General features: G+C 48.1%; 2 protein-coding genes across 4 annotated transcripts; both read right to left on the bottom strand.

Moving 5' to 3' along the window:
• Nucleotides 1-4,912: 4,912 nt before the first annotated feature.
• On the bottom strand, nucleotides 4,913-7,019 carry LOC308461270 (uncharacterized protein). The gene is made up of 2 exons (XM_080978044.1): nucleotides 6,469-7,019; nucleotides 4,913-5,913 (listed from the first exon to the last, which is right to left on the bottom strand). The coding sequence occupies exons 1-2, from the start codon at nucleotides 6,743-6,745 to the stop codon at nucleotides 5,522-5,524; spliced, it is 669 nt and encodes a 222-aa protein (XP_080834170.1). The 5' UTR covers nucleotides 6,746-7,019; the 3' UTR covers nucleotides 4,913-5,521.
• A 2,715-nt stretch (nucleotides 7,020-9,734) lies between these two features.
• On the bottom strand, nucleotides 9,735-16,964 carry LOC308461018 (caspase recruitment domain-containing protein 8-like). 3 transcript variants are annotated; one of them, XM_080977592.1, is made up of 11 exons: nucleotides 16,397-16,964; nucleotides 15,647-15,876; nucleotides 15,395-15,541; nucleotides 14,196-14,260; nucleotides 13,596-13,819; nucleotides 12,248-12,501; nucleotides 11,721-11,849; nucleotides 11,105-11,288; nucleotides 10,955-10,990; nucleotides 10,400-10,435; nucleotides 9,735-10,287 (listed from the first exon to the last, which is right to left on the bottom strand). In XM_080977592.1, the coding sequence occupies exons 1-11, from the start codon at nucleotides 16,689-16,691 to the stop codon at nucleotides 10,007-10,009; spliced, it is 1,881 nt and encodes a 626-aa protein (XP_080833718.1). In that variant the 5' UTR covers nucleotides 16,692-16,964; the 3' UTR covers nucleotides 9,735-10,006. The 3 variants fall into 3 exon arrangements, with proteins under 3 accessions (XP_080833718.1, XP_080833719.1, XP_080833720.1); XM_080977593.1 differs by having other exon boundaries at nucleotides 10,400-10,432; XM_080977594.1 differs by having other exon boundaries at nucleotides 11,105-11,243.
• Between the last annotated feature and the right edge of the window lie 4,554 nt (nucleotides 16,965-21,518).

The following is a 21,518-nucleotide window of genomic DNA, read 5'->3' as shown; positions in this document are numbered from 1 at the left end:
AGATACTTAAGAGACCAAAAGTTCATCGAGGACTGGGGGAAATTTGTGGAATATATGGAATATATAAGTGAGGGACAGATAACGCTAATGGGATTTAAAGAAGCACTGTGAAAGGCTAAGAAATATTGTCTAAAGGGAATAGAAAGAAAGATATAAATAAGGTCAATATAAAATCAAGAAATGCCTAACTTTAATTATAACTACGGATGATTTACGGATAAGCTGGAGGAAGTCTTGAAAGTGATTATGTTGTAATATTTTGATGTGAAACTAATATGTTTTTTGCTTGTTTTTTTTCTTTTTTTTGGATGTAAACTAATAATTTTTTTTATAAAAAAAAACAATAAATCCCACTTCCCAGGTAACTTTGGGAATTATAGTTCTGTGAGGTCTCCTAACAACTCTCAGCACTCATAACAAATGACACTTCCCATGATTCTTTGTGGGGGACCAATGACAGTTTAAAGTGGTAAGATGCCATTGTAAACATACAGTGCAGATGGGATCCAGGAAATCCAAAGTGTTGTTTCTTATATGCATATCAAAAGTCCACGAGGTGGCATCAAAGTCCATCAAATTAGCCCTCTCAAGCGATGGTGAGCTTTTCAGACCCTGCAATATACAGAGTCTTTCTGTATCATCTTTCTCAAGACATTTTGGCACCTGAGGTTGAAGAAACTAGGCTTTCTTTCACTCAGATCAAAGACCCAGTTTGGCACACTCCCATGTGCATTTGCATACACACACACACAGGTTGGGAGCTTCAATGGCGTCCCTTTGGAGGTTTCCTCTGGGGCAAAAGACCTGGCTAGCTAGTCAGTCTCCCCCAGCTATGGCACTGCCTGAGGTGAACTACAAAATGCCACCCCTCCTGATCAGGGAAGAGTGAATTTTGACATCAAGAACCAAGAATAAAGATCTACATCAGGATCTGCTGTATCTGTGGATCATGCTGCCTAAGGCAGACACTTCACCCTGCCTTATAGGAGCGAAGTTCTGGGTGCCCAGGTCCCTTCGGCAGCCCCCAATAAAATATATGAGCCTTACCCCACCCCACCGCCCACAGTTGATGGGCTGTGTCATTCAAATGGTGTGCATGCACTGTTAGTTTCTGTTTGTGCAACTGTGCAGCTGCTTAGAGTCACAAGACTCTATTTACATTCCAGAGACAGTCCAGGGTGTTGGAAGTCTCACGGGAGACGGATGTGACGTTACTGGTTTCCTGTTCCTTTGTTTTGTTTCAGTTGCTCTCTGCTCTCACAGAGAGAGAATGTGTTTTCTGTCTGCGTAGTAAGAAATAAAGCATAGCGATGTAGCCATAAATTTCATCACTTCCGCGTGCTGCTTTGATTCTCTGCTGAATGGGAATGTGCCTGAGCCTCATCAAAGGCTCAGGTCGTTAATCATGTCAGAGGGCGATTCCGAAGGACTCGGCCGGAGGAAGATGAGCTTTATCAGCTTGGTCGAACACAGATTCTGACATGCACCACATCATGTGATCAATTATGCAGGACGGGGCTTACCTTTTCCCTGCCCCTGCCAATATTTTATTCAAGTTAGCTCCCCTGCCCTGCCCTTGGGTGGACTTTCCAATGTTATAGTCATGGCCTCTTTCCAACTATCAATGATAAGCAAACTAGCAACCAAGGGGAGGAAAACAATTAGGCGCTTTAAGGTAAAGCCAGCTTTATCCCCATAAAAAAAGAGAGAGAAGGCAAAGTTTTGGGTAGAAATCTATCCAATAATCACACTGATTTCCTTCTGATAAGGAAAATTCTGGGTTGAAAGGCTATTCAACTGCCCAGCTCATCGGGACTGAGGCCGTGGGTATGTGTGGTCAGAAAGTAAGGAAGTTCCAGCCAAAAACCAGAGCAAAACAGCTGTTAGTAGACCAAGATCTTTATTGTTGCACAACAGGTCCCCACGAGAGTAAGAACCCCGAGCATGGGGCAACATTGACTTTTAAAACTTTTCCCAAATCCCCAGAATACATTTCACCCAGCATCACTTATACATCATTACTACTGTGGGTTAAACCACAGAGCCTAGGGCTTGCCGATCAGAAGGCTGGCAGTTTGAATCCCCGCGACGGGGTGAGCTCCCGCTGCTTGGTCCCTGCTCCTGCCAACCTAGTGGCTCGAAAGCACGTCAAAGTGTAAGTAAATAAATAGGTACCGCTCTGTCAGGAAGGTAAACGGCGTTTCCGTGCGTTGCTCTGGTTCGCCAAAAGCGGCTTAGTCATGCTGGCCACATGACCCACAAGTTCAACATTTGCTGACTTTTCCAGACACCTTTCCCAACACCTCCTAAGTACCCACCACCAAAAGAACAATAACAGTCTTTACATTTCCTTGCCCTCAGGGCAGGGGCGTATGAAGGGGTGGGGGTGCAGGCAGCCCCGGGTGCCATCCCTGAGAGGGGTGACAAAAAGGCACACTGCAGGGGGCTCGGCCCACTGCTGCAATGCATGGCGGATCGCCCGCCCGCCCTGACGATGATGCAGGGCACGGGGGATTGCCCAGCTGTCACCAATGCAGTGCGTGGGGATCACCCACCCTGCCACCAACACCGCAGCATGAGGCGGATTGGGCTCCCTTCGCAGCTGTCCCCGCAGCGAACACCACAGTGTGCAGCAGATTGCCCCCCCCCCCCCCCCGTGCAGCTCACCCATGCAAGAGGGATTGATATCTGGGAATTGTAGCTAAAGTGTAGGTGGGTTCAGGGGTAGGTGCAGGTGCAGGAGGAGGAGGAGGAGGCAGGAGGAGAGCCTTCAAGGGGGGAGGGGGGAGGAAACAACAACAACCGGGTTCAACCGAAGGCTTATTCACAAGGAAACCTACATTGCCAGCCACCGCTTCTGCCACCATGAAATGGTTGAGATTTGAAAGTGGTTGCCTTGGGGTGGACCGTGTCCAGAGAAGTTTCAGACCGAGTGAGTCTTTGCGCCATTGCCCCGTACTCCCGGGCTGCTCTCTGGGGGTGGGGGAGCCGTGCTGTTTTGCCGGCGGCCTCCCCTTTCCCCTGAGGGCCCCAGGAAGGCTTGGGAGACGCGGGCCCTGATGACGGGACGCCCAACTCCTGGTGCTTTCATGAGTTCCTGCTTCTGCAGTCATGGTGGGAGATAAAGGCAAAAAGAGTCCTTTCCTTGAGGGTTAAAATGACGTTGGAATTGAAAGAATCGGTCAAAGTACTGATTTTATATTAATTTCTAAAGCTAGGTATCTTTTTCTGAGCTGTTTGGTTAAAAGGAAACATTTTGGCACAGTCTTAGATACAATGTATCAAGAGCTGCTCTGCGGGCTCTGAATTCTGCCCGATAGGGGGCGCTGTTCAGTAACTGCAATTGGCTAGCTGGCAAAATCCTGAGCTTCTGATTGGTCGGTTGCCGGTAGCATGCAAATACAGAGTTCATTGATCAGTTTTATACTTTACATACAGAAATCGCATACAAAGAGACAGGCTTTTTGTTTATTAGAAAAGTGTGTGTCTTGTGCTTGTGCCTCCAGCCAAGAGAGGACGGAGGACTACCTCATAAGGAGAGAGATAGTTTCCGGCTGTATGTTACTTTTCTAAGCTAAGTCTGCCTTCTGGGATCAGAATGTGAGTAAACTCTTTTTATACTTTTATAGAAGACTGTGTCGTGTCTTATCTTTTATGAGGGAATAAGGGGGAAATACCAGAACAGTTATTATAGAGGCTTTAGCGAGCCTGAACAAACACATCCGCTGTGAGTTTAAAATGGGGAATGTTACTCTGCTAAAATTGTGGAACTTGTTAACACAAGTTTGAAAGGCTATAATCAAACAATATATCCTCTCCTGCATCCCGGAACATTCCCACGGGGGGGGGGGGAGAGAACTTCAGATTTGTATTGATTTGTATTGATTGGGGGGCACCTGCTTGTGGGAATGTTCAGGGATGCAGGAGAGGATATATTGTCTGATTATATCCTTATCCAACTTGTGTTAACAAGTTCCACAATTCAGCAGAGTAACATTCCCCTTATTTTTAAACTTTGCAGCGGGATGCGTTTGCTCAGGCTCGCTAAAGCCTCTATAATAACTGTTCTGGTATTTCCCCCTTTATTCCCTCATAAAAGATAAGACACGACACAGTCTTCTACAAAAGTATAAAAAGAGTTTACTCACATTCTGTTCACAATCGGATCCCAGAAGGCAGACTTAGCTTAATGAAGTAACATACACTTGGAATCTATCTCATAAGAAGACAGTCCCTTTGTCCTCTCTTGGTTGGAAGCCAAGAGGGCATCTTTACCTTAGTAGATGTTGTTTCTTCGATGCGGTGAAAGAGAGAGAGATGGCTGCCCTGCCCTGTGCTTTTGTCATTACCTGCACAGGTGAGGCCACACCCACCTCTAGTCACATGCAGAGGAAGTCTGTCCCAGCCCAGAAGGATACAGGAAGTTTACCTGCTGGCTGGACAAACATTCCTCCCCATGTGTAAACATGTTCACTCTAGGAATGTTGTACTTGACTGCTCTTGTGTTTCACATCCTACACTGCTCCCCTGGCCCCTCTTGGCTGCGCCCATGCTGGGAATCCAGACAAACCCGCCCACCCCCCGCAGCGGGAGCACGTGGAATCCACCTTTGAACTTCCCCAGATCCGACTTCTGCAAGCCCCCCAGGGCGCTGAGCAGCAGGGGAGAAGGCGGCTCTTGGGTCTTGTCCTTGCCCAACGGTGCACCCAGCAGGAGGTGCTAAAGTCAGGGGTGAACGATGGCGTCATGACACCTTGGGTGGGGCATTGCTACATAGCGCGCATGTGCAGCATGCACTGTATATAGCGACGCCGCACATGCGCTATACATAGTTCGGACGGTGGTGGGATCCCTCCGTAGCCCCTACAGCCGCATGTAGAGGATCCCCTCCCTTTTTTTATTTAAGTACACATTTTGAATGTTGAATGTTTTGAGATTTTATTTGCTTATTGTGGATGTTGACATGTATGAGAAAGATTTTTGAGAATTTATGACAAACCAATAAAGATGAATTTTTTAAAAAATAAAAAAATCCCAGAATCCTAGAACTGTAGAGTTGGAAGGGACCCTGAGCCCTTATGTTGTTATTGCAATAATAAAAAAACAATGACGACAACAATTGCGCAGTAGGCCAGTTTGGCCAGTAATTGCTTGGTGACAGGTTAAGAAAATTACATAGGAAACTGTGTGACGCAGGCAATTTCCTGCCATTGTGTTGTGGTTTTCCTGGTTCAGTTACAAAATGAGATAGAGAGAGAAGCGAAAAGGGCAGTTATGCGGCAAGAAGAGGCTTTCAGTGGAAGAGCCCACTCCCCAGTTTTGCTAAGTAAGTCGTCCCCCTTCCCCAAAATGTAGCAAAAGCGCTAATGAACCTCAACCACCTTTACTCTACTGCCGCTTTAAACCACCGGAGTATCTCATTTCGCGGCAACTCGCCGAACTCGGGACGAGGCAAAAGTTTCGCTCCCCTCCAGACCCCCCCCCTCGCGATCCTTAGTATCCACCGCTGCCAGGGCCAAAGCTAAATGGGTTGCCAGAAAGCACTCTGGGCTGTGAGCGGTCCTCCGGGGGCTACGCCTCCACTCTGGGCTGCGAGCGATCCTCCGGGGGCTGCGCCTCCACTCTGGGCTGCGCCCGATCCTTGGGGGGCTGCGCGTCCTCTCTGGGCTGCGCCCGATCCTCGGGGAGCTGTGCGTCCTCTCTGGGCTGTGCCCGATCCTCTGGGAGCTGTGCGTCCTCTCTGGGCTGCGAGCGATCCTCGGTGGGCTGCGCCTCCTCTCTGGGCTGCGCGCGATCCTCGGGGGGCTGCGTGTCCTCTCTGGGCTGTGCGTCCTCTCTGGGGTGCGCGTCCTGTCCCGGCTGCCTGCGCCGGCGGCACCTTCTTCCCCTGGCCCTTGCAAGGCATCCTGAGCCCTGGAGGATGAAGGACAAGAAGGGAGCTGGAGCAGCTGTCCCGCGGAACCGACTGACCCAGGGCCCTCAGGGGAGCGGAGGAAGATCCGCCGACGGCTGCCCCGAACGGGGGGGGGGGGCATTGGCCACTCAGAAGAATCAAGCGGGGCCGGGAAGCTGCCGGCAACTCCCTTTCAAAGGCGCAGGAAAATCTTCCTCTGCTAAATCAGGAAAGGAAACACCCGGGGGGGTTAGGGCGCGGAGGGGAGCTCTCCTGGGCTCAGGGGAGTCGAAAAGGGGTGGACCCCAGGCAAGAAGGGGCTTTACTTGCTGGCTGCGCTGGAGGGTCCTTCGCAGCTCCCGGAAACCTTGTACTAAGAAATAATAAATTAAATATTGGATTGTCTGTGAAAGAATTCCTTGCAAGGTGAAATGCGTGAGGAATTGAATGGGTGGAAGGGGGAGGGTTGGAGGAGAGAGCTAATTTCTCCGTGGCTAGGGGGCGCAATCTGAACGCTTCTGCCAGGGGCGCAAGATCAGCCTGGCCGCTGCGCTCCCTCCCCAGCCGCTTCTTACTTTTCCCGGTGGCGATCAGGAGCTCCTCGGCGCGGTCCTTGCAGTTGATGGTTTTCAGCACCTTGGCGGTCAGCTGCACGGTGTACTCCTCGGCGTAGAAGCTGATGAGCAGATCTTTGAGGTTCAGCGCATCCGCCTTCTGCAGCCGCCCTCGTGGGATGTTGTCGTAGCCCTTGGAGATGGGGAACCTGTTCAGCTTGGCCTTGAACCTCCTCAGCTCGTCCTCGTTCAAGTTCTCCAGGCAGTCCAGCAGGCGGTCCTCCGCGCTCCTCGCCATGGCGCTCCTTCAGTGCCAGCAAGAAACGAAACTTGCTTCGCGGAAGCTGCAAAATTGAAAGCAGGCATGGTGCCTGGGGTGGGGTGGGGGATGGGGATGTAGGACTCGGAATGGTGCAGCGGGAGGAGAGAGGCGTGGCCTGAGTGAAAGCTCCAAAAGGTGGCGGAAACGCTCCCCCGAGGCTCTCGCGCTTTTCTCTGTCTGTTTTCTTAGCACGCTGGGCAGAGACGGTTTCTCCCATTATAAACATTTGCTTACAAAAGGCGCTCTGGCAGGGGCGGAGCAAGGAAGGTGTAGCTGTAGGGCAGCAGGTAGCCTCCTCGGAGGCCCCGCGATCTCTCCCCCCCCCCGAAAAAAAGAGTTCAGCAACTTTTGTCACTGCCAGTTGCCACTGTCTCTTGAGAGTTGGACGTGCCTGCTATAAATAAAATAACACAAGCCAAAACACAATCCATCCTGTAGATTTAAGTCCACAGTATCTGTCCACAGTCGCCTGCTTGTTATCAGAGCCCCAGAATCCACATTCCTTTGTAAGAAAATATGAAATAAAGTCAAACCATTTTTGCAGGCAATAATAATAATAAAAAATAAAAAAATCAATGGGGGGGGGTGCAAGAAATTTTCCGCACCATAAATCTGGCAAGACTCACAGCTTACATAAGGGGACAATCGGACCAGAAATTATTAAAAGAATGGGGTTGTGCCAAAGAGTATATGAAAAAACATTGTTCTGGAGTTAGTATATTGGTATGTAATGAATGATGCTTTACAGGGTTAAAGAAAAAGAAAAATGGTGTAAAAAAAAAAAAAGTACCAAGGTGGAAGTAATCTAATTAGACACAACAATACAGTAAGAGTAAATTTTTTGAGGTCTTAGAACAAAGGAAGGAAGTCAATTTGTGTTTATGTACGTAATGATATGGTTTTTTTTCTGTAGATGTGTGCTTTTTCGTTTTTGTTTAGTTTAGTTTTGTTTCCTTTGGTGTTTTTTTCCCCCCTTTCCCTTTTCTGTCCCCCCCCCTTTTTTCTATATGTTCCGGGGATTTTTGTTTGTACAGTATTATTTTGGATTCAATGTTTGTAATTTTTGTTATGATTCTGCATTGAAAATAAAAAAATTCTTAAAAAAAGAAGAAGAAATTTTCCGCACCAGATACCACCTGACCTTGCTGCTCCTGTTTCTTCCTGGTGCCAAGTTGTGCAGGCAAACCCTCCAACATTTCTCTGATGAAAATAGGGGAACAACAACAATAACAACAACGTTATTATTTATACCCCGGCCATCAGACCAGGTTGCCCCAGCCACTCTGAGTGGCTTCCAACGTATATAAAAACATAATAAAACATTAAACTTTAAGAAAGACTTCCCTATGGAGGGCTGCCTTTAGGTTTCTTCTAAAGGTTCCCTAGTTACTTATATCTCCTTGGCTTGGGTGTAGCAAAACTCCATACCCGCCAATATTTCTCCGATGAAAATAGAAAAGCGGGACATTCCAGGATCAAATCAGTAACCTGTAAATCCGGGACTGTCCTTTGAAAATAGGGATACTTGGCGGGTTTGCAGCACACGGCTCTTGCAGGAGCGAAATTCTGGAGAGATAGGGGTGGGGGGACTTGGGGGGACGGAGCAGGTTTGTAAGAAATAAAGAGGAAAGCCATGCGAACAGCCAGGCGCTGGTCTGTTCTCGTAAACATCACAGAAATCACACAGTTACAGATAGGTAGCCGTGTTGGTCTGCCATAGTCAAAATAAAAAAAATCCTTCCAGTAGCACCTTTAAGACCAACTAAGTTAGTTCTTGGTATGAGCTTTCGTGTGCTTGCTACTGGAAGAAATCACACACGCAGGCAACCCCTCGTCCCTTTTCTATAAACCTAAGGCGCGAGACTTTCATATATTCCGCTCGAGTTTTCTGATAGACTGACAGAGCGAACCTCGGGCCCGCCGCTTAATCTCTTTTTCTCCCACGTTAGAGGCTTTTGACGCATGACAGGCAGACATTCAACAGATGAAAGCTTTATGCACATATACACAAACACATGTATTTATTATTTATACCCCGCCCATCTGGCTGGGTTGACTGGGGGGACACCTGCCCCCCTTGGCTGCGCCCATTCTGGGAACCCAGACGAGCGCATGGAATCCGCCTTTGAACTTCCCCAGATGCTCCAAGCAGCAGGGGAGAAGGAGGCCCTCGGGTCTCGTCCTTCCCCGACAGCGCGGCGGAGCCCAGCAGGTGGCGCGAAAGGAACACGCTCTGATTCCAAGGCTTCCCTGGCCGTTCGCGTCGGCTCCGATTGGCCGCGCGGGCGGAAGGGGGCGGGTGCGGAGCTCCGGGCTCCAATTCTCATCTTGCTTTCGCTTTCCTCCCGTCTGAGGAAGCTCCTCTGCTCTAACAGCTTCCGCTTTCGCTTTCTGTCCTCCGGAAGGGAGGAGGCGGGGCTTGGTGGAGGCTCCTTGCGTCGGGCGCGCCAGCCTTGTTGCGACTGGGGCTCCTTCCTCTCGAGAATTTCCTTCTCCTCTCCCGCCTCTGCCTTCGGCGCGCGGAAGGGCTCCTCGGGGCTCTTCTTCCCGGCCTCTGCCGAAGTGCTGCCCGGGGAACTGGGACTCCAGAGCCCGCCGAAGGCGCCCGATGGCGTTTAGGACAGCCCTGTTGAGGGCCTTGAGGGAAGGGTCGGGTGGGAAGGATATCGCTGAATTCTTCATAGAGCGGGTAGGCTCTGGAGGCAGTATTCAAATTGTCCTTCCCACGGTCTTTGCACAGAAGAACAGATTCAAAGCAGAGCCCCAGCTGCGGGTGTGTGTGGACCAAGAGTAAGATAGGAAGAGGATGGAGGCTCAGGCAGTAGGAAATTCTGCTTTGAACAGCTTAATGGATTCAGTAGTTGTTGTTGTTTAGTCGTTTAGTCAGGACCGACTCTTTGTGACTCCATGGACCAGAGCACGCCAGGCACTCCTGTCTTCCACTACCTCCTGCAGTTTCGTCAAATTCATGTTGGTAATTTCAAGACATTGTCCAACCATCTCGTCTTCTGTCGTCCCCTTCTCCTTGTGCCCTCAATCTTTCCCAACATCAGGGTCTTTTCCAGGGAGTCTTCTCTTCTCATGAGGTGGCCAAGGTATTGGAGCCTCAGCTTCAGGAACTGTCTTTCCAGTGAGCACTCAGGGCTGATTTCCTTAATTCAGTACAAAGGGAAGGCATGAGATCATTCAGTGCATGCAACTGGATCACCTGGGATAGATCTCTCCATTTCTGCAGCCTCAGCTCCATTCAAGGTCAGCAATAAGGAACCTGTTTTTGGCCTTCAATGCCTTGTAGAGCTGATCCTTGCAATAGTGGTTCCAGCCAGGCACCAGCGTGTAAAGTTCCCTCATTTTTTCTTGGTTAGTTTCCCTTGAAGAGATTTTTTGGTACTGTTCTTCATCCAGGATTTGGCCGTATAGCATATCCAGGACTGCTGCAACATTGGTGGTCCGCTGGATCAGCTGTTCCCGATACTGTTCAATGAAATGGCAGTCAGAGGAGCTGGATGGAGGAGCATCTGTCAGACAAAAGAAGAACAATTCACATTTAAAGGGGTGGGGGAGGTTTAGAAGATGCTGCAAGAGACTGACCTCTGGTTACATGAGACCATATTATAGATTCCTACTGACCTTGTACTGAGTGGAAAACAGAAGGCGTCAAGTCTTCTGAAAGGGGACAGAAAAGAGGGAAGTTAGACAAACTATGATTGGGATGTCCTTATCAATCCTTCATCTCAAGCTTTGGTCAAATCATGGAGTCCTTCCTTGTTCAAATGTTTAAAGGTGGCTAACCCAGAGTTACCCTGTCTGAAATTTGGCAATGTTCATCCCCTCATGTCTCCCAAGTTTCACCACCTATGTGAAATAACAAACAAACAAAAGGCTATAGCTCTTTTGGTTTCCAAATGTAGCAAATGAGATTTTTGAAGATTTGTTTTTTTCTGGATTGCAATTCAGATCAGGACTCCAGATTGGGTTGGGCCAGATCCATATGAATGTGAACTGAACCAGATGTGGATCACCAAGGTTGATCCTGAATTGTATTCCAGTTGGGGGTGTGTGTTGCATTGCCTTAGTATCTAGTATTAAATGCTTACTCTTTGCACCTATTGGGAAGAAGGATGGGATACAAGCACATACACAGGGGAAGTGAATAAACAATTAAAATAAATAAATAAAACTTACCTTGTGCTGGGGGCAGAACAGAAGAAGTCAACTCATCTGAAAGATAACAGAAAAAAGGAAATCAGAGGGGGAATGTGGCTGGGATGTCCTCCGTTAGCCTGCTTCCCAATGGATGGTCCAACCTTTTGTCCTCTCTCAATCAAAGCTCACCGTGTCGCACACAGGCCTTCCACACAAGTTCATCCTTCTTATTTATCAGGTTGAGCTCCAGTTCATCCTGCATGTGCTGAGCACACAGTTCAATGTACTGCTGTTTCATGTCTGCATTCAGGTAGTTTAACTTCAGTTCCTGTGAGAATGAGTGAAAGATGGACTTCTTTTCTGTTGAGCAGGACTAAAAAAATGGGAGGAAATTGCAAGGAAGTGGATTTTGGCAAAACTTTTTGGAAAACTTCCTAATGGTAACAGTTGTTACCATTGGGACAGTGCCTTGGGAGGTGGTGGCCCCAACTTCACTGGCATTATTTAAGAAGAGGCTGCACAGTCATCTCCAAAGGGATTTAAGAGGTATTTGCATCCTTCTTTGAAGAGCTTGCACTGGGCAGGGAGGTGGACTGTAGAGGCAGGTGAAAAAGATGACCCCAAAGTTCCTTCTGACTCTATGATTCTATGTGCAAATGTTGCTTAACCCACAGCTTTCCACCCAGCCCTCCATTCAAGAGGGTAAGCAAAAGGCTGAAGAGCTCTGAGCTGAGTTTCTCCTATTCTCATACCTCACAGGCTAGGTACCCTCCCAGCAAAACCTTTCACCCTCTTCGCGCTGTACCTTCGGATAGATTGTGACATCATTTAACTTCTGCACAAAGAAGCGAGAGCCAATCTTAAGAGGTTTCATGGTCACAGGATTTTTTTGCATTTTTCGTGAATGGCACTTCACTTCATACTCATGGACAGCCTGGAACGAGCAAACAAAGTCACTTTTCAGACATTCAAAGAAGATGACAAACTGCTGGAGGACTTTCCAACAAACTGAACTGGCAGAGGTTCAGATATTCTCTGGGTAAACACTTCCGAGACTAACAACATATAAGGAAAACTAGGTCACTTTGACACTCAATACTGAATCTTGGCCAATGGATTCCCTGTCTTTTTTCCACCATGGAATCCAAGAAACCACACATGCAGTTCCTAATTAACCACCCACCCAGGCACTGACCAAACCCTGACCTGCTTGGCCTCAGCAAGATGATGGCTTCATATGCCTTCAGACCAGATCCTTGCTCTGATCAACAGGATCAAGCGAATCATCTTGTAAATTTTTGGAACCTAGTAGAACTGGAGATTCCTGGTTACCTTTTTAAAGGAAGAGTCATTGGGGAGGAGGTACAGGTGGAATTTTGGAGCAGAGTTTTCCAGCTTTTCATAGAGCAGGACCACAGCGTGCACCTTTATCGTTTGCTTAAACCAAAACTTTTTGAAAACTGCTCCACAGGGAGATAACTTGGGGTTTTCCAACACAGCATGAAGTGGTCCCACTCTGGCTGGCTTCTGCAGACTCATCATCCTACCGACAAAATGTGCTATGAGGACTTGGGAACCCTTTTTACCTGTCAGAGGAAGGAATGCAAATGAAACACAGTTTAATAGTAGTTAGCCTGTAGACCCACTGCCCTAAGGTAGGCACCTAGTTCTTACGACCTTTTGTTCACCCATTCCCGAAGACTCCAGAAGGTTCAAAATACTCTACACTGGAATGCTGTTATGCTGTTTCAAGTGATGGCTGACCATCAATTTATCCAGCCTTTTTTTTTTTTTTTTTTTGCATAACTGGCTTGCTTTTTTTGATAGCCTGTGATAATAGATGCTGCTTTATGTCTAGCACAGATTGTCTCAAATGAGCATCTGCTCTCTGTTGCCCAGATTCCAATACTGTAAGACATGAACTGGCTCTACTGCAACAAGAAGTTCCTTAGCTGAGGCACTGCAGCAAAAGTGGGTATCCTCAGTCTTGGGGGCCAGAGATGGTCCTCTAGACTTCTCTGCCAGCCCCTTAGAACTCTCCTTCCACTAATCAACAGTTTTGTCTGGATTGAGATTCACTTTCTGCACCCACAATGGATCTGGTGGTCCTTGGAATAAAATAGCTGCAATTCAAATCACACAACAGCATTTATTATCTGAATTGGTAGTAAGGAATGGAAACTAAAGTTCAAGGAGCATCTGCACGTCTTCCCATAATGCAAATCAAGAGCAGTGATTTACCAAGGTGGAAACCAGAAAACATGGGCTATAGACAGCAGAGGTATTTTGTCCTTGGAAGAGTGTGTAAACACTGAAGAGGTGTATACTCAAGTTCACATGAACTATTCAACTAACATTTATTATTTATTAGATGTATATCCTGTCCTACCTCCCAAATGACTAATCTTTACCCATTGAAATGAATTGACCCATTTAGTCATTCCTTTCAGTGGGTTTACTCTGAGTAAACGTTAGTCAAACCCAACGCTTGATGCTGATTTATTGCCCTACTGTTCTCACAATCAAAATGGTTTAAGAGGGACAAGCATGTTACAAGTGGGGGAAAACAAGAGGTTAGGTTAGGAAGCCAAGTCTCCCTACTTCTCCCTTCCAACCCATGATAGTCAGTCCCATTTAGGATTCTTGTTACAATGGTTATGGAAGCTTTCTCTTACCGTACCTGCAAGACACAAGAAGTGAGGGAGTTGAATAGCTGACACAGACTCGACTGGATCTGCTTGGATGTTGAGCAAAGGGCCGGCAACCATCAACTTCCATGCATCCCTCCTGTTCAGGTGTTTAGGCCATGAGTCAAATTGGTATGTGATGGTCACAGCTCCCCTCACCTCAAATATGAGATCAGTATAACAGCAACGGAAAGAGCCAGCCTCAGTAAAGCATAACCTGAAAGCAAGCAAGAAAAAGTCAAATGGGGAAGGGGGTGGAACACATTCCTTTGCTGTTAAGAGAAATCATAACTCGTGTCCTATGTGCTTGCTTGGTAAAACATATCATGTAGTAAAAGTTTAACACTGCCTGAAATTTGTGGTTATTCATCCTTGGTATTCCTGCATCTGATATAGTAGCTGACCCACAGCTTCCTTGAAATAGATCTTGGTCACTGCTAGTGATCTGCCACATAAATGTGCAGCTACAGATGTAACCTGGGTGTGCTTTAGAGAACAGCAACATTCATCATGATTGTGCGACCCACATGAGCCGAGTCTACAGAACATTCCCCAGAAGTTAGGCTGAAAAATGTGTGAGATAAATTACTCACTTGTAGGATGTATGATTCCCTTGTAAATCCAGAACCACCTCTGGGATGATTTTTCCTGGAAGAACCTTTAACAAAGCAGTAATGATTAATATTGATGCCAATTCACGTGCACACCCACCCAATCTCATCTGAAAATAAGAATGTCCTTCTTCCCCCAAAATCCTCAACAGGCAGTTTAGTATAGGAGACATTCCACGAAGGTAGGCTGAAATTGACGACCTCCGCTACAAGCTGAATGTACACTGATTAAAAAATGTTAAAGCACCAGAAAAAAAGTGTGGATTTCAAATTGATAACATTCAGTGGACCGTCTGTAAAATGTGAATAGGATTGATGATTCTACCCGAAACTGAAATCACAGTGTGATAGTACAGAAAGTCAATTGCAATTCTATTTACTTCCATTGCCAACTGTAGGGAAACTGCTTTACCGCTATCTATTGACACACACACAAACCAACACCAATGGTTCTAAAAAGTGTGGGATGTATTATTACTAGAGCAGCCAAGTACAACATTTTCCTGTTGCCTAGAATGGACACACAGAGGAATGTGGCTCCAGACAGAGAGGACTTCCTGTCATACCTGCTCTGACGCTTCCTGCCCCTTTGTGTGACCAGGTAGATGGGCATGACCCTGGCTGGCCACGCAACCATCTGTCTCTTGGACTCTTGCTCTCCTGGCTGTCAGCCAGCACATGGCTCAACCTTCTCATAGGATGGAGCCCAAAAGCAGAAAGTCTGAGATGTAGCTCAGACTTCTTTTCACTGTAACCACAAGATAAAGCCTGCCTTCAGATTACTGCTGTGAACTGAATGTGAATAAAACTTTATTCTTACTCTTAAAGAAGACTGTGTTGTGTTATTATTATTTTAAGAGGGAAATAAAGGGGAAACTTACCAGGAACAATCCAGACTGGACAAGGCAGACTGGATTGCTTAATTGATTCTAACGAATCATCAACTTGCTTCCAATAAGGTGCAAAAGGATTCCCCCCCGCTCCCGCTGTTTTCTCACTAGCATGAGGAGGGATAATGTCAAAACAATATATCCTCTCCTACCTTCCTTAACATTCCCACAAACAGATTACTTTCCACAGTAAACCTGAATTTCAAGTTTGGTAGATTCACCTTGAAAGTATCCATGTATTCCTCATTCCTGTGGGTGGTAATGCAAATCAGATTGAGTCCAGTCCCTTACCTTACTGGGACACCTACTACACTGGACACTTCCCCCAAAATCTGCAGTCTCCTCTGTCTCACTACTGCTTTCTTCTTCTACAAACTGGGGTTTTTTCTCACCGCAGCACTGAGTGGGCAGGAATCTGGATTGAAATTTGATTCCACTCTGTAAAATAAGGACAATTATTTATAATCCCACATAGCTGTACTGTGATCGAAGGAGAAATTTCATTGTCCTTGGGGATTAGGAAGAACCCTAAACCAAACTCACCTTGGGCTGCATTTTGTACGACCGCCTCTGTTTCCAATTGTCCATTTCTACGCATTCCACAAATTGGTGACAAGTTTTCATCCCCCTTTCCCGAGTTCTAATCGGCAATTTGTGACCTTTCTCACATTCTTCGAAAATGTGTTCTGGGTCCTTTTCAGGAATTTTCCATAGATGTTTCCTTCCCGTGTGGATCATCTCATCACTAGACATTGTGACATTTTGCAAATTACCTGTTGTAGAAACGTTTGTTTGCTTGTTTGCTTCTTTTGACATCAGCAGAAAAAGAACGAGAACCTCAACAGGGTATGAAAAGCTTCCCTATACGGGATCCTACCGCTTGCCTGCCTAATTCCCCAGGGCCAACTTTCAAGGTCAAGTGACTCTCCAAGGCCGCAGATAGAGGCAAGTCTTTCCTAGCCCGGCTTGCCATTTTTCAAAAATAACTGTTGCAAAGGAAGGTTGAGTAAGAAAGTGTTCTTCAGAATAACGCATAGAAGAGAGATACAATATATTCGAAATTTCGTCCCTGCCGTTTAATGTCCATGTTGAGGTGATGCAATGGAATAATGAGAGGGAGAAGGAGAGCAAAGCGGGGATATAGGAAGGGAGGCAGGGGATTCCCAAGTCGTCCCAATTTTGTCGCCACGCGCTTGTACAGCTGGACCCCGGGAAGCAAACCTCCCCTCTCCCGGCCAACGTTTCCATAGGAGATCTGGGCGAAGCAACGGCTCCCCTTCCCGAGGTCCTTACCTTGCCTGCTGCGGAGGAGGCGCTTCTCCGCCTGGCGCCGGCCGTCGATGGTCCTCCGCGCCTCGGCCGCCACCTCCACGGCGCTGCTCTCGCGGTTGTGGCGGAGCAGCTTGACCGGGAACTTCTCCAGCTCGCCCTCCTCGGAGCGCGCCGGGGTGAGACTCAGGGGGCCACGGCTGGCGCCACGGAACAAGCGGAGACTTGGCAGCCGGGATGCTCTACCGGAGCGGAAGGAATCCTCTTCAGAGAAGCACCCGTCCCCAGCGCAGCTCAGAAAACATTTCACCGACAGCATTTCCCCCCCACCCAAAGGCCCTGCAAGAGTGGCTTCCTTCTCCTTAACGGGCTACTTCCACATCCCTCGGGCGGAGAAGCTCTGCGCGGGTTTCTGGCCTCTCCCAGCCGCCTTCCCTGTCCTCTTCAGTCGCTCGCCCCGTCGAAGTCCCGAGAGGCAGAGCCCCGCTTCAGACACCAGGGGACTCGACGGCGGTGACGGAGACCGCGATTGCCGCGGCTCGCTTCTGCCCCGCGCTCCTGCCCGACCCCCGTTCTTAAGGAGGTGCGCAGTCTCTGCCAGGACGCCGAAGCCTGCTGGAGGCTTTCTGCGACGTTTCGGTTTCTCTCCTTCGCATGCGACTTCCTCATCCCTTGTGCTGGGATCTTGAGACTCTCGCCTTCCCCGCCTACCGCCCCCAATCGCCTGGGGAACCAGAGGAGCATTTTCGCTTCAGACACCAGCAGACTCGACGGCGGGGACGAGATGGCCTGAAGGGCTTTTTCTTCCAGCTGCTCTCTCTTTTCCGCCCCGCCCAGCCGTGCGCTTCGGCAGACGCGCAAGTTGCGCGGCTTCGGAAGGGCTCCGAGGGGAAGGACTCTGAAGTCTGCTTAAGCTTTTCTGAGAGAGGTTTTTCCTACATTGTGGTAGAAGGGAAGGGGTTTCTTGTCCCCGGGATCCAAACCTGGGAGGAGGCCGGGGAAAAGCGGGAGGAAGGGACAGGACGCAGCAGGTGGTTGAGCAACTGCAGCGCGATGCACGTGGGGAGGGGGACCCACACCGTGCTGATAAATGAATTTTCAGCCTCCTAGAGGTTCATTTGAAAATAAGATATACAGTGGTACTTCGGGTTACAGACGCTTCAGGTTAAAGACGCTTCAGTTTACAGACTCCGCTAACCCAGAAATAGTACCTCAGGTTAAGAACTTTGCTTCAGGATGAGAACAGAAATCACGCGGCGGTGAGAGAACAGAAATCACGGAGCAGCGGGAGGCCCCATTAGCTAAAGTGGTGCTTCAGGTTAAGAACAGTTTCAGGTTAAGAACGGACCTCGGGAACGAGTTAAGTACTTAACCCGAGGTACCACTGTACTGTAGAACCTTTAGTGTCATCCGCCCAGAGATTCAGGCACCTTCTGTGCCAGCTTTTAAAGCCCTGCTGAAAACTGTTCTATTCTGCCTGGCCTATGCAGGAAATTAATGTTCCTTCCATAATGGTCAAGTGATGTCTGGTTTTAACTTTTTTTTTGTTTTTTTGCATAGTTGTGTTGCTGTAAACCACTTTGCTATATTGTGTATTAATCAGGGGTCAGCAAACTTTCAGCAGAGGGCCGGTCCACTGTCCCTCAGACCTTGTGGGGGGCCGGACTTTTTTTTTTGTGGGGGAATGAACGAATTCTTATGCCCCACAAATAACCCAGAGATGCATTTTAAATGAAAGGACACATTCTACTCATGTAACAACACACTGATTCCCGGACCGTCTGTGGGCCAGATTTAGAAGGCGATTGGGCCGGATCCGGCCCTCGGGCCTTAGTTTGCCTACCCATGGTATTAATGGCATAGCAGTATACAAATACTTTTATCAATAAATGCATGAATCTGCTTTGCTCTCTTGTGGGTGAATCAGGTGTGTGTGATTTGGTGTTGCCTTTTAGGATATGCATAAGTCCCACCAAAGAATCGATGCCTTTGAATTATGGTGCTGGAAGAGACTCTTGAGAGTCCCATGGACTGCAAGAAGATCAAACCTATCCATTCTGAAGGAAATCAGCCCTGAGTGCTCACTGGAAGGACAGATTGTGAAGCTGAGGCTCCAATACTTTGGCCACCTCATGAGAAGAGAAGACTCCCTGGAAAAGACCCTCATGTTGGGAAAGATGGAGGGCACAAGGAGAAGGGGACGACAGAGGAGGAGATGGTTGGACAGTGTTCTTGAAGCTACCAACCTGAGTTTGACCAAACTGCGGGAGGCAGTGGAAGACAGAAGTGCCCGGCGTGCTCTGGTCCATGAGGTCACAAAGAGTCAAACACGACTAAACGACTAAACAACAACAAATTCCCACCAATAATAGCTGAGCTGTGCACAAAAAAGAACCAGGACCTCCTCACCCTTCTCCTTAATTCCAGAACTGTATTGAAGTAGTCAGGATGCCCTAATGTGCTCTCTTTGCATTTGACTTCCTGGCTATTTTGGGAGGTTGCTGATCCCCATTTCCTCCCATTAACATTTAGTTAAACAAGACATGTGATGGGAAGCCATCCTCCATGGAGGAGAGAGGAGGAAGGATGGTTAGGAGTTGGGGCAACCTATTCTCTGCACCAGGTAAATTATCAGTACAGTGGTACTTTGAGTTACAAATGCCTCAGGTTACAAATGCTTCAGGTTACAAACTCCGCTAACCTGGAAGAATTACCTCGAGTTAAGAACTTTGCCCCAGGATGAGAACAGAAATTGTGTGCCGGCAGCGCAGCATCAGCAAGAGGCCCCATTAGCGAAAGCACGCCTGTATTCATTAATAGAGAATCTGCAGAGTAACTTCTTTGATGCACTTTCTGTAAGACCACAGGACCTCTTTCTCATGTCTCTCACTGCCTCAAAAAAACCAGATTTGTTACGAAAGGTTTTTTCTACTGCCTAATTTTACACTTCCTCAAATGATTCTCGGAAGTCTCAAAAGCCACAGATTCAGAAGGAAAGCAACAAAATGTTAGTTTCTAAGACCTGAATATAATCCCTTGGGAGCTATATACAGTGGTACCTCAGGTTACATACGCTTCAGGTTACATACGCTTCAGGTTACAGACTCCGCTCACCCAGAAATAGTACCTCGGGTTAAGAACTTTGCTTCAGGATAAGAACAGAAATTGTGCTCCGGCGGTGTGGCAGCAGCAGGAGGCCCCATTAGCTAAAGTGGTGCTTCAGTTTAAGAACAGTTTCAGGTTAAGAACGGATCTCTGGAACGAATTATGCACGTAACCAGAGGTACCACTGTATTGGAGTCTTCATCTCAGTACAGATGCTGTATTGTGTGAAAGTTAAAAAGGCCAAAAAAAAAAAAAAAAAAAGGCAGGGAATATGACCAAGATGCTGTTAGCTCTTCCACCTTGTGGTACTCCCAGCTGCATCCCACCCAGAGGTTCCCCTTAGTCAAAGACCACCTTATGTCATGTGGGTCTGCCAGATGGAGCCCCCCCATTCTTCTCTCCCAGGTTGTCAGCTCTCTTACCTGTGTGCAACGTGCCCTTCAAAATGCCGCTTCTTCATGCCAGGATTCAGGAATTCAGTTTGCGCATGTTGTCATAGGCCTTCTTGATGGGTTGACCTGTTGGGTTTGCCCTTGAACTTCTTGAGTTCATCTCTCCCTCCCCACCCCACCCCACAAGTCCTGGAGAGGTGGTTCAAGGGCAGGATTTGCCACCATGCCCCTTCAGCACTAGTTGAGCCAATCCCAGAAAAAGGCACAAAGAAGAGGCTGCAAAGGCTAGTGGGAGGGTCTGCTTTTGCTGCCAGTTTCCTGCAGCCCCAGTCAGTGCTAATGGAGAGCAGAGCTTTGGCCTGAATGAGGAGGTTCAGCCTGGATCCATCCTGCCTGCACTTCTCCCCCTCATCATTTATTGGGTGATTGCAGAGGTGGAGCAAGGTGGGTGCGGTTCGCCCCGGATGTCATCCCTGAGGGGGGTGACATCACCGCGCCACCCCCCAGATGCTCGGAACGAGCGGTGCACCCCAGGACACTCACCCCACCCCCCTGGGACGCTTGCCCCACCACCTGGGACGCTAGCCCCACCCCCGGGTGCACGCCGCTCTGGGTGCCGGAGCAGCTGACTCCACCACTGGGTGATTGGTGCTGTCTATGGTCACTTCCACATGATAATTTTTTCTTGCGGGGGGAGGCATTTATCCCAATTTGTTTGCAAGGAAATTAGATGGCAGTATTTGCTCTGATTCATTTGCAGGAAGGCTAGATGTTGCTTCAAAGCAAGTGCTGTCTGACATTTCCCACCACATTTTTCTGTCACTTTCTTTTTGGGAAAGCGAGAATGTTGCATGACAGCTTCAAATCTGCTTAAATTGCACAAACTGAATTTGCTCGTGTGTGGTTGGAATCCCCATTCAAAAATAGCAGCCGTCTTGGAGTGTCCTATGATGCTCTTTGGGAATATCCCTTCTTCTGGCACAGTTAAAAATGCTGATCTGGCACTTAAAAATGCTGATTTTTGCAGCATGTGGTTTCTGCAGGACTGGAGAGAGAGACGTTCCGGTGGGATGAAGCTGGAGGAAAAAACAAGTTAAAGGCAGCTGAGCCGGGTGATATATTAAAACGACATCGACTCGGTCACAACTCCACAGGTTGAAAGATGGAGTGATACACACACCATTATTTGCATTAGTAGCAAATCAGTAACAGAATATTCCAGCATGCCTGCATTTAGCTGTATAAAGATAAAGGTAAAGGTACCCCTGCCCGTGCGGTCCAGTCGTGACCGACTCTAGGGTTGCGCGCTCATCTCGCTCAAGAGGCTGGGAGCCGGCGCCGTCCGAAGACACTTCCGGGTCACGTGGCCAGCGTGACGAAGCTGCAACTGGCGAGCCAGCACCAGTGCCGCACACGGAAACGCCATTTACCTTCCCGCTATAAAGCGGTACCTATTTATCTACTTGCACTTAGGGGTGCTTTCGAACTGCTAGGTGGGCAGGAGCCGCGGGGATTCGAACCGCCGACCTTACGATCAGCAAGTCCTAGGCCCTGAGGTTTTACTCACAGTGCCACTCGCGTCCCTACAATTGCCTTCACTTCCTAATGCTGGCAGTTGGAGCACATTCAGTGTGTAAAACTTTAGACTA

The sequence above is a fragment of the Podarcis pityusensis genome (genome assembly GCF_964106645.2).
Source record: "Podarcis pityusensis genome assembly, chromosome: 13".
Lineage (NCBI taxonomy): Eukaryota > Metazoa > Chordata > Lepidosauria > Squamata > Lacertidae > Podarcis > Podarcis pityusensis.
This window is presented reverse-complemented; position numbering and strand designations above follow the sequence as displayed.

What these genes read in the sequence shown, in the direction of transcription:
- LOC308461270 (XM_080978044.1), bottom strand. Translation starts at nt 6,745, where the DNA reads ATGGCGAGGAGCGCGGAGGACCGCCTGCTGGACTGCCTGGAGAACTTG. An exon ending in CCTGATCGCCACCGGGAAAA is followed by an intron (nt 5,914 to 6,468) that starts GTAAGAAGCGGC and finishes TTCATCCTCCAG; the next exon opens with GGCTCAGGATGCCTTGCAAG.
- LOC308461018 (XM_080977592.1), bottom strand. Translation starts at nt 16,691, where the DNA reads ATGCTGTCGGTGAAATGTTTTCTGAGCTGCGCTGGGGACGGGTGCTTC. An exon ending in ATGACTCTTCCTTTAAAAAG is followed by an intron (nt 11,850 to 12,247) that starts GTAACCAGGAAT and finishes TGCTCGTTCCAG; the next exon opens with GCTGTCCATGAGTATGAAGT. An exon ending in TGTTTTCCACTCAGTACAAG is followed by an intron (nt 10,288 to 10,399) that starts GTCAGTAGGAAT and finishes TTTGTCTGACAG; the next exon opens with ATGCTCCTCCATCCAGCTCC.